General features: G+C 40.5%; 1 protein-coding gene across 1 annotated transcript in view; it reads right to left on the bottom strand.

Moving 5' to 3' along the window:
* The window catches only part of Spag17 (sperm associated antigen 17), a 234,269-nt gene that overhangs the window by 26,043 nt on the left and 196,044 nt on the right, over positions 1 to 12,182 (bottom strand). The window contains exons 41-44 of the mRNA XM_052731519.1: positions 11,558 to 11,657; positions 10,342 to 10,435; positions 8,215 to 8,589; positions 144 to 280 (exon numbers count right to left, since the gene is read on the bottom strand). Coding sequence (XP_052587479.1) covers positions 144 to 280; positions 8,215 to 8,589; positions 10,342 to 10,435; positions 11,558 to 11,657 — 706 coding nt within the window. The remainder of the gene's footprint in view (positions 1 to 143; positions 281 to 8,214; positions 8,590 to 10,341; positions 10,436 to 11,557; positions 11,658 to 12,182) is intronic.

The following is a 12,182-nucleotide window of genomic DNA, read 5'->3' as shown; positions in this document are numbered from 1 at the left end:
TGGCAGAGGGGGGCAGAAGCCTATTACTTATAAAAATATTTTAGGTTTTGCCTTAAAGAAAAGAAAGCACGGGACTGGCATGAACTTCAGTGACTTCAATTGCACAGAATGCCCTGGGAGACTTACCCAAGCGTCTCTGTTACCTTGGCAAGAGGTTGAGACTTGGGCTTGGAACTCATCAAATAATGAGGTAACCTCACTTTCTCTTTTCTTGCTTGTCCAGTAACATCCTGCAGCAATGACTGGGTTGGAATTTTGATGGGCATAAAAAAGTCTGGTTCTGTTAGAGGAAAAAAGTATAAATTAGGGCACATCTCAGATATGGGTAGCACTGTCAGAACATAGATGAGAACAGACCAGCCTGGAAACTTCTTTAGTCATTTTTTAAAATTAATTTTTATTTTTTTCCAAAAATATCTACTTTATTATTTATGTGCATGTATATGTGTGCATATTTGCATGTGAAAATGTGTGTATGTGCATGTGCTTGTAAGTGTGTATGTGTATGTATGTAGGAGCACGTGCCCCAGAGGTCAGAAGAAGGCATTGGATCTCCTGGATCTCGAGTTACAGGTGGTTGTGAACTGCCTGATGTGGGTGCTGGGAACTAAAATCTACTCCTCTGAGAGAGCAAGTGCTCTTGATGGCTGAGCTATTTCTCTATCTCCAGCCCTGTCATTAAGCCTTAGAGAGCTTAATTAAAGAAATAAAAGCTTTTATCACTTCTCTTTTTCCATTTGTCCATTTTGCTAGGCAGTTCTATGTATATTACCTATCTCTGTTCCTTACAACTTCTCTATGAGATGGTGGGCAGATGCTGTTAGCATCATTAAAAAAAACCCAGAATTCTAAGTTTTCAAGTAACTTGCCTATGATGAACTCATCTTACACTTTGGTATCAGGATCCTTTCCATTACATTAGCAAGGGTAGCCAGGGAAACATTGACTTTAAAAGATTTCCTAGCACTAAGGGGGGAGGGTACCACCTTAGGAAATTTAGATTTTATTTTGATTCCTATAGCTTTAAAACATGGCATAGTAATTATAAATGGATTAAATCAGAGGTTTAAATCCTTAGATTGGTACCTTTTATGTCTCTCTCAGTCATTTGAAAGAGGGCGAAGAATTGAATATTCCACAAAGTTGCGGCTGTTTATATTTGCTCCAAATATCAGGAGGTTGAACTGAAAATTGTGCTTAAGTCATCCTCCTTAAAATCTTTTGTTGGGGAGGGGGTGCTGGAGAGATGGCTCAGTGGTTAAGAACACTTGCTGCTTTTCCAGAGGATTGAGTTCACATCCCAGTATTCACATCAGGCACCTCACAAGCACTTGTCATTCCAGCTCTAAGAGATCTGACACCCGTTTTTAGCCCCTGCAGACAAGTAGCAGATAAACACACACACACACACACACACACACACACACACACACACACACACACACACACACATTTTGGAGGGATTCAAATGATAAAGCGAGGAAAAAAAGGACCTGAGCCTGCATGATCTACAGGCGAGCACCACACTGAAAATTAATTCTACACAGAACATCTCATTTTGCCCTTGAAAAACCATCAAAGTGAGGGCTGCGAGAATGCTAGAAGCAGTGAGACTGCCATAGGAAGCTGAGGAGGGGTTGACAGGACCTGGGGGGCAGGTAAGGTGCTGAGGACTGTGAGAGGGCCTGAGGGAGTCTAAGGAGGCTGAAGGGAACCCTTCAGCTGTTATTCTCAATGTGCTAGCTCTATCTTCCTTCATTGTAGTTTTACTCAACATACATCTGGGTCCATGGCACTTGGTCTGTGCCATCAGGATGGCAACATGTCCCAAGCTGACCTATGAGGACTGTTTCTGGATAATTCTACCAAAGCTGACAGGGATAACACCATTTTGCCTATTGAATTATGGATCTGGAAGAAGTGGAACCTTGGGCCTCCAGGGTCAATATCCCTGCCACATGTAGTAACCTGCCCTTTGTAGGTGAGAACAGAGCCAAATGAAGACAAGTAGTCAATGGGACAAGAGGAAGACAGTGAGAATGTGAAGACAAACAAGCCAGCAGACATGTAGTCATGGAAAGCCTGGGAGCCAGAGACAGCCACCTATGGAATGGCCCCATCGTCTATTCTCTGGCTTGCTTTTGAGCAGAAGTAAATCCACTACCTCCCCCACTTTTAATTGAATTTGTGTTTTCTCATTTAAAAATTGAAAAGCCCCAGTGAATACAGCAGAATTATAGTCCCTGACCTTCTCTGCCTGTTTACAAATAAGGAAAATAGAAATGTAGAAGATAAAAACTTGTTTAAGAAGCTGTTAATGAGTGCCAGGGCTGGAATGTGAACCCCAATGAGTCAGATTCCACAGATCCCCAAACCTTTCTGAGCACCATTATCTCAGGGGAGCTAGCTTCTGGAAAAACAGATTCCCAGGCCATAGTCCAGACAGATCCTGTTGTCAATCAAGCAAGCAGAATCTCTGGAGGTGGAGCTTAGCAGTTAGTGTTCTGATTTCTGTGGGCCATCATTCTTCAGGTAGGCATCCTCTGTAACAGCTTGATCCAATGGGTATTAATTATTTGCTCATACTACTATTACTCCTAATAGAAAATGCTGATGAGGAGTTTTGTTACGTGCCATGAGCTGCACTAAGCAGCTCATGTATATTAAGCAATTCAATTTTCATAACCCTCTTATGCATATAACCATGTGCATACCATGATTTCTGGCTGGTAGAAGAGGAGACAGAAGAACTACAAATTATTTGTCCCACAGCATGTTATATAAGTTAACTTTGGAACCAACCTTGATTCTTCTTTTTTCTCATACACTCATTCAGTTGATCAGGCTTACCGGCCCCACTTCCATGATATATTTCTAAGTAATTAGCTTCTTACCATCTTTCTCTTATGTGTGTATACGTTGTATGTGTATATACACATTTATGTGTGTGTGGTATGTGTGGGTGCACGGCACAAGTGTGCAGAGGCTAGATGTTGATGCTGGGTATCTTCTTCAATTGCTTTCCACCTTAACATTTGAGACAGGGTCTCTTACTGAGCTGGGGGCTCATCAACTTGGCTAGACTTGCTGGCCAGCAAGCGCCAGGATCCCCCTGTCTCTGCCTCCATAGCTCTGGAATAAGACATTCATTGTTACATCCAGTTCTTTATATTCGGGTTTCTGGGTGAACTCAAATCCTCATGCTGAATGGCAAGCGCTTTACCAACTGAACCATCTCCTCAGCCCATTTTTCATCATCTCAACTTGGCCATGTGAGTCCAAGTCTTTGATAATTTTTATCTACACAATTTCTGTCCCTTCCTGCTGCCCCCACCTTCTCCTACTTATTCCTTCCCTTGCCACAAGCTCTCACCATCACAACCACCATGGTGATCTCTTATGTCTTTGTGTGTTGTTGTACACTGTGTGAAGATATATTGCTGTGATTGGTGTAAGAAAAAGCTAAATGGTCAATAGCTAAGGAGGAGGTATATGTGGAACTTCTGGGCAGGGAAAAAAGGAAAAAGAGGAGGAATCAAGATGTGTGGGAGGTGCCAGGAGACATGGAGAAGAAACAGAAGGTACAAAATGGAAGAGCAGTAATGCCATGTGATAGAATGTAGATTAGTATAAATGGGTTAATTTAAGTTATAAAAGCTAGTTAGGAAAAAGCCTAAGCTATAGGATGAGCTTTCATAATTAATAATAAGTCTCAGTGTCATTATTTGGGAGCTGGTGGCCCAAAGAAAAGTATGCTTACACGTACTTTTTTTAGCCCAATGTGGGGCTCAAATATTCTAAGAAAGGGCCTAAGAAAGCCGTCTCTCAGGTAGGCCCAGCAAACAGAGGTGAGGCTCTTTTAAGCGCAGCAGAGCACTTGAGCAGCCAGCCTGCTAGGTAAAAATGCCTGCTGCATTGTGGATACAGCAACTTCACAGAGCATGAGGCTAGACTTTCAGGGATCTGAGAGGGGTGGAACCAGGCACCAGAGCTGTGTAGCAGCTGACATGGTCATTTTTTTTTTTTTTTTTTTTTTTTTTTTGGTTTTTCGAGACAGGGTTTCTCTGTGTAGCTTTGCGCCTGTCCTGGAACTCACTTGGTAGCCCAGGCTGGCCTCGAACTCACAGAGATCCGCCTGGCTCTGCCTCCCGAGTGCTGGGATTAAAGGCGTGCGCCACCACCGCCCGGTGCTGACATGGTCATTTAAAGTTTGTCTTGTGGTCAGAGAATGCTGTGACATGAAGCAAGTCAGGTCCAGATCCAGAAAATGTCTGAACAAGTACAGTATGCTTTAAAAATTGTGCTTGAATGCTAAAGAAAAGAAAATGGATATAGACAATCATAGAAAAAGAGTTTAAAAATAATAGTCTTTAAAGAAAGAGTAAAGTAATATTTAAAAAGTCACATAAGGATGGGAAATACACAGGGTATCTGGATCCTGTATGATGCTTTGTTGACTTTGAATTTTTTAAAATGCTAATGTGCAAAAAACAATAGCTGCTGAGAGACATTGGATTGTGTAAACTGCTAAATTAAACCAAACTATATATTTTAAGAATGTCTTAACTTCACAATGGAATTCAGAATATCTGTTGCATTGGGAGAGAAGTTATGCCTTTGTTTCCATGGGAAACAAAAAGTTATGGTTCTCTTCAAAATTAATGAAGATCAGATTTGATTGAGGGAGACTTCCTATTTTTGGCTATAGACATAAAAAAAGAAATCAAGAAAGAGTATAGGACAGATAACATATATGCTGATCCCTCAACATGGGAACAGCTCTGAGACTGGATGAGACATAATAAATCTTGTTGACTACAGAATTCTCATGATTTATTATTACATGCCATTCATATGGCTGGATAGAGATTTATATTATATTTTGGCTATACAGTCCAAATGGACTTATAAAATTGACAGATGCTTCTACCTGCTCAAACACAGAACATACAAGTTGACTTGTGCACAGAGCACATTCCATACTTGTATTAATACAGATATATACTACCTTTAGAAGTTTGTGTGTTTTCAAAAAGAAACATGATAAATCTTATTGACTACAGAGTTCTCATGACTTATTACATGCTATCCTTTCATATGGTATGGATAAAGGTTTGGTTGTACAGTCCAAATGGACTTACAAAGCTGACAGATGCCTTTCACCTGCTCAAACACAGAGCAGAAGAAAACTTTAGCTGACTTGTACACACTTCATATTCCATACTTGTATTAATGCAAATAAATATGTTACCTTTAGAAGTTTGTATGTTTTCAGAAAGAAAAAAAAGGACCAAACAACAATGAAAACAAGTAGCCTTGGTGATCCAGCCTCCCAAGATGCCTCTGTTGTAGTTTCCTAGAAATTCTGCATCTAGACTAACTTCAAAGCTGCTAGCTGAGATGGACTAGCCTCACAGACTACTCCAGGCAGGACTTCAGATAAGCTCTGCACTTTTCCATTAGACATAGACTAAACAAACAAACAAACAAACAAAAATAATACAGCTAGCTCTCCCAGGACTTCACCATTATCTCAATTTTTCCAGGGTCCCCTAAAGATGCCATTGCCCCCAGAGAGCAGGAAGCAATCTAGAGAACATGATGCCCACATTCCCAAGAGTTGGGATGGGTGGTTTTGGGTCATTTGGTGGGTTATGGATGTTTGTCCTCATTTAGGAGGGTTGGTTACAGGTTTTTATTGGTCATAGTCAGGAAAAAAGCTGAACAAAGGAGAATAGATTCAAGAATCTCTTTCTGAAAAGAAAAAAGGGGATATAGGAATGGCCCATTAAAAGGGTAGATTATTGAATCTACTTTAAACTAAAAAGTCACTATTAACCTCAAATATTTTACATTGGTATAGATTTTTGTATAGTGATACAAATTTAAGGTTATTTTTGTTAGAAAATACTGTATGTTCCTATTCTTGTTTAAGATTTTGTACCTATGCAGCTCATTTAACAATGTAATGTAAATTTCTAGTCCTTGAATGTTATTGTTATAAACTATTTAGGATAATTAAGAAATACAGTTTAGTAGTTAGTCATCTAACAATCAAGTTTATGACCATGATAGGTATGCTTTCAAGGTCAAATAGAGATATATTTTAGATAGACAGATAGTCTTCAAATACTTCAGAGACCTACAGAATATGCATTTAAGATGTCTTAATAACCTAAGGCTTTTCATGGCAGTAAGACATGTCTGTTCCTGTCAGCACCAATTTACTTCAAAAAAGGATGATGGGCATTGAAGAACCTCCATATGGAGTTTGCTTTTTATTGTGAAAAAGTTAGCCACTGGGCAAGAAACTGCCCTTGACTTGACTACTAACAGTATGCCGTGGAAAAGCAGGTCACAAAAGGAGGTGATTGAGCCAGGCGGTGGTGGCACACGCCTTTAATCCCAGCACTCGGGAGGCAGAGCCAGGCAGATCTCTGTGAGTTCTAGGCCAGCCTGGTCTCCAAAGCGAGTTCCAGGAAAGGCGCAAAGCTACACAGAGAAACCCTGTCTCGAAAAACCAAAAAAAAAAAAAAAAAAAAAAAGGAGGCGATTGATGAAGTTTGCCAAGACAAGGTAGGACAGTCCTTCTAAACTTTCCTGCTTCACAAAAATGTCTGTCAGATATTTTAGGCCTATAGGTCAAAGATGGATGCCCCAATGTTACAGAGGAAACTTGGGTGACTGTTCAGGAAGTCAGACGTGTCTGTTCTTTCTATAGTTTTGGAAGTTACTTGCTCTGCACTTGCTGTTTTTCAGGTAATAGTATATCCATCTTGGGTCTCTGATGGGGGCTGAAGACTAGATAGTACACAGTTTTCCTTGATACCAAATTCAGAAAAAAACTTACATAAGATACAAAAAACATAAAAGTGTAAGTTGTTTATCTAAGGAGATGTTTTTGGGTCTAAAGAGATAATTTTAGAATGGCTATACAAGTTATGATAGAAAATGTATTAGATAAAAAACTTTGGACTCATTAAGGTAGGATAGATAATAAATATGTTCTCTAAATTTTCCAAATACATATGGACTAAACATTGTGAACATAATTCTTGTTTTTTTTTTTTTTTTTTTTTTTTTTGAAACAGGGTTTCTCTATGTAGCCTTGGCTGTTCTGGAACTTACCTTGTAGACCAGGCTGGCCTCAAACTCATAGAGATCCACCTGCCTCTGCTTCCCAAGTGCTGGGATTAAAGGCATGTGCCACCCCTGTCCAGCTGTGAATGTAATTCTTACTTGATAATTGCTCTTATTTTATATAGTTTTATTATGTTAGAGTTAAAATCTTTACTTTCTATTTAGTTAAAAAGTGGGGATGTTGTGGGATATTTGTACATTGTGTGAAGATATATTGCTGTGATTGATGCAATAAAAAGCAGAATGGTCAATAGCTAGGCAAGAGAGATAGGCAGGACTTCTGGGCAAAGAGAGGAAGAGGATAACTGAGGCATGGAGGAGACACCATGGAGATGAGGAATGAGTTGGACACCAGAATGGGAGAGAGATAAGAACCACGTGGTAGAACATAGATTAATAAACATATGGGTTAATTTAAGTTATAAGAGCCAGTGGGACAAGCCTAAGCTAAGGCTGAGCTTAGCTTATTATTAATTTCAGAATTAATAATAAGTCTCTGTGTTGTTATTTGGGATCTGGTGGCCCAAGAAAAAGTCTGCTTACATTTGTGGGTTCTTTTTCTTTGGATGTACAATCTTGCTATGTTGTCCAGGCTAGCCTAAATGTGCAATCCTACTACCTCAGCTTCTCAAATAGGTGTAATTGCTCCTTTTTAAAATATTGTGTGCATGAGCGTTTTGCCAGCATGTATGTCTATGTACTATGCATACCTGGTGCCCAAAGTAGCCAGAAAAGGGTGTTGGATACCCAGGAAACTGGAGTTACAGATGGTTGGAAGCCCCATGTTGGTACCTGGAATAGAATCCAAGAACTCTAGAAGAGCAGCCAGTGCCACTCCCCCACCCAGAGTAATCTCTTAAAAATATAAATTTGGTGGTGCCAGGGAGAAGGGTCAGTCAATGGAGCACTTGCTGCACAAGAAGACCTGAGCTTGGATTTTCAGCATCCATGTTTAGGCATGGCAGCATGAGCCTGAAATCTCAGTGCTGGAGACACGAGACAGGAGAATCCTGCATTCTGAGGAGATACAGCATTTACTTTGAACCTGTGAGATAAAGATAATGATGGCCATACCTTCAGTAGGAGGTCTGGCGACATTTTCAATGTGGTTTTGGCTTGCAGACTCCTTGGTAGATTTTATTAAATTTTCAATTTGATTTTGGCTAGCAGACTTCTTGGTAGATTTTTTAAAATTTTCAGTATGGTTTTGGCTAGCAGACTCCTTGGTAGACTTGCTTACAATTTCAGTTTCATTTTGACTATTATCCTCTTGGGTAGATTGTGCTAAATTCTCAGTTTGGTTTTGGTGGGAAGACTTCTTGATAGGTTTGGTTACATTTTCAGTATCACTTTGGCTATCAGACTCCTTGATATTCTCAGCAGCTTCCTCTTTTGGAAGGGGAGGTGTATTTGCAGCTTCTTTTTCTACAACTGCTGTCAGTGTAGAATCTAAAAATCCCAAAACAAACAATGTAAGTCATGTTATGGCCAGCAATATAGAAACAACTAAGGTTTGTACAAACAACATTGAACAATGAATTTCTCAATGAGCAAGGTGTTTCCCCTTTATCCTGAAAAAAAATCTACACAGAAGAACATCATTGAAAGATTCCTCATAATATGGTCAGTGTTTACCACTAACAAACAAGGCGGTTCCTGAAGAGCAAATACTCCCTAGGAACTGGCTGGATCTTGTGGACGGTAGGGCCAGATGGAGCTATCACCGGCCTGAGGCCAAGCAATCTGCCTCTGCATTTACCTACTAAACAAAAATGATTTCTAATCTATTCATTACTGTGAAAATGTATCTCTTCATTAAAATATGTATTGTTAAGAAGCAGGTACTATATGAAACAAAACAACTTTAAATAAATGTATGTATGACTGGGGAGGCAAATAGATTTCAGCTTGTGTATGTGTAAAGCCTGGATAAGCAGTCAGCTGTAGCTGCCCAGTGACTGTTCTGAAAGCATGTTGACTTTTTGAGGGGTGGGCGAGAGCTACTCTTGTTTCCCTGAGGTGTGGCAAGTTTAACTGACAACCCAAGGCCTATTAACTCAGCTCACCTGATCTCACCTCACCACAATCACAAGTGATTTTTCTGACCCTGATCTCTGCTTTGAAAGCTCAGTTTGAAAGTATCTGCTTTTTTTTTTTTCCTGGCCACCCACGGTCTGGGTGTCATCTGTAGGGATGACATTGAACATGGAAATGTCCTCTATCTGAGTCTTCTCACTATTCAGTTCACTAAGAAGTGCTAAATTCCATTTCATTGTCAACTCTTTCAACATGCATCTGCTAAAAATATGGACATTCTCTTTTTATCCATGTTCCCATCAGTATATCTAAGGAATGAACAATTCCACAATGTCCTCTGACATACAGTCCCCTAGTAAAAGTCCCATGTTCCCCCTTTTGATCTGTTTCAGGTTGTTTTTATGTCATACAGTCTCTTTTGAATGACAGCACTTGTCCCATCTTTTTGGTTTCATGATATTGACTCTGAGTGTGTGTGTGTGTGTGTGTGTGTGTGTGTGTGTGTGTGTGTGTGTGTGTGGTGCTGGGGACTGAACTCAAAGTCACATGCCTGTTGGCCAAGGGCTCTCCACCTGACAACACATCTACCCTGACAATGACTGTGTTTGAAGAGACCAAGCCAGCTGTGTTGTACAACGTCTACAGATGGGTACACATCTGTCAATTATGTCTTCTTGGTTAGATTCGGATAAAAGACTTTGGACATGAATTCTCTACAGTCACTATGTCCATTACACTCTGTGAGAAAGGCACTCGGTGGTAGACAGTCTTACCTTTGATGAAATCTTGACTATTTAACTAAGGTGTCAGATACTGAATCTCCAATGGACATGGATATTCATTTTACTTGTTGTAATTAATAAGCATGTGAGTTATTTTGAGATCATGTGAATGTCCGGTTCTCAAAAAAAACCTTTCATTAGTCCTTTGGTTAGTCAGATCTTCTAAATGCTGTTAGGCACAAGAAATGAATCTGAAATTCAATTTCTATCTTGTTTATATAACTCAGACATATCTGTAGTGTGCAGGTAATAATAGCATGTTCTGTTACCAACTCTCATTAAGACAATGGATGGTAAGAACTAGCCACGTCCTAAGGGGTCATATTGGGTATGACTCAGTTCAGGTGAGGTGATAGGAATAGTAATCATATAAACGCCTTACCTGAATGAAGAGCCAGATCAGATGCTTTGGTTGTGGCTTCATTTTTCTTTGTAAAAGGAGGCAGGTTTTTGGAAAGCTTCTCCAGATAATTATACTTAAAGGAAAACCCACAGATATATATTTATTTTATGTAACTGTCACAAATATGTTAGTTAAGTTGACAGACAATGCTGACATGGCTCTGAAGATGAGTTGAAAACTAAAATTCAGTGAGAGACTAATTGAATTCTAGTCTTTGTTTTTTTGGAATTTCATCTGGTTAATAGCAGTACCCTGAATTTTCAAGAACTCTAGGGCATTGTGGACACACGAAAGTGTTCACTTTGCTTTGAGGTTTCAGTGAGAGGCAGTGAGGGACCCTGAGGGGCAGTGAGGGACCATGAGGGTCAGTGAAGGGCAGTGAGTAGCAGTGAGGGACAATGAGGGTCCATGAGCAGCAGTGAAGGGCAGTGAGCAGCAGTGAAGGGCACTGAGGGTCCATGAGGGTCAGTGAAGGGCAGTGAGCAGCAGTGAAGGGCAGTGAGGAGCTGTGAAGGGCAGTGAGGGTCCATGAGGGTCAATGAAGGGCAGTGAGCAGCAGTAAAGTGCAGTGAGGGGGCAGTGGCAGTGAAGGGCAGTGAGGAGCTGTGGAGGGCAGTGAAGGGCAGTGAGGGGCCATGAGGGACCATGAGGGTCAGTGAAGGGCAGTGAGTAGCCGTGAGGGACATTGAGAGGCAGTGAGCAGCTGTGAAGGGCAGTGAGGGACAGGGAGGGGCCATGAAGGGTAGTGAGGGGCAGTGAGGGGCAGTGAGAGGCAGGCTAGTGTGTGGCTTAGGGTCTTCGGAGTGGGCTCACATGGAAGAGGAGAATGTTGAATGTCTGTGGACTTCTAAGAACTTGCAGTAGCTAATGGTATTTTAACTGTTGATGGCTGAGGGAGCTCTAATGAAATAAAGCTATAATTAGAGTTTGTTAGCAGTTGGTAAATCAGTGAGGACTTGGCCCAAAGAAGGGAAGAGACAGAATGGCTAACAGTTGCATGCAAGGGGGAAGGAAGCAAAAGAGATACACGCATGGAGAGTTTCCCTGTCACGTGATCACACGTTTGAAGCACGAGAGTTATTCGGTCAGATGGTTGCAATAGGCAAGTAAACAGTATCAGGAAAGAGAACCTACAGATTAACATGCAAAGCATCATTTTATAAAGATTAAATTATTATGAATTACGTTCAATTACCTGTGACTTAAATAGTGGGCTCAATTCAGACTTAAAATAAGGTGTGACTTCTTTGGTCCTAATTTGCAACAAGTAATTTCGTGTTTTCTCGATATTTTCTCTGGTTCATATTTCCACAATGATATACAAAAGAACACACAGAAAACACATTGAAAAATTATTTTGCTTTAGCCCCAAATCCCCCTGGAAACCATTGCACTCACCAACAGTAAGACTGAGAAGGGAAAACTCACTGGACTCTTTTTTTTTTTTTTTTTTCCTCTTGAGATAGGATCTCACTATTTAGTCTTGGCTGGCCTGGAATTGGCTTCGTACACACACTTGGCTTAAACACACAGAGACTCACCTGCCTCTGCCTTCCTAGTATTGGGATTAAAGGTGTGCACCACCCAGATTCTTTGATTTGGGGGTGGCCTGCTCACTTTTTACTTCTAGTCACATTTCTTACTTTGTAAATCAGATTCTTATATGAGACAGGGACTAATGATGCCAGTTGATCTCAAATGTCTAAAGCCAAGGTCCCTTTCCAGTGCCTGAGTGTTTTTTTTTTTTTTTTTTTTTTTTTTTTTTGAGGTTGTGTGATCCTCTGGAGTTGAAGTGACAGCCACAGGCCTCCATAATTACA

Source organism: Peromyscus californicus, unplaced genomic scaffold, assembly GCF_007827085.1.
Source record: "Peromyscus californicus insignis strain IS unplaced genomic scaffold, ASM782708v3 Scaffold_9__1_contigs__length_137607984, whole genome shotgun sequence".
NCBI classification, from domain to species: Eukaryota; Metazoa; Chordata; class Mammalia; order Rodentia; family Cricetidae; genus Peromyscus; species Peromyscus californicus.
Note: the sequence above shows the minus strand (reverse complement) of the source record. Positions and strands in the feature narration are given on the sequence as shown.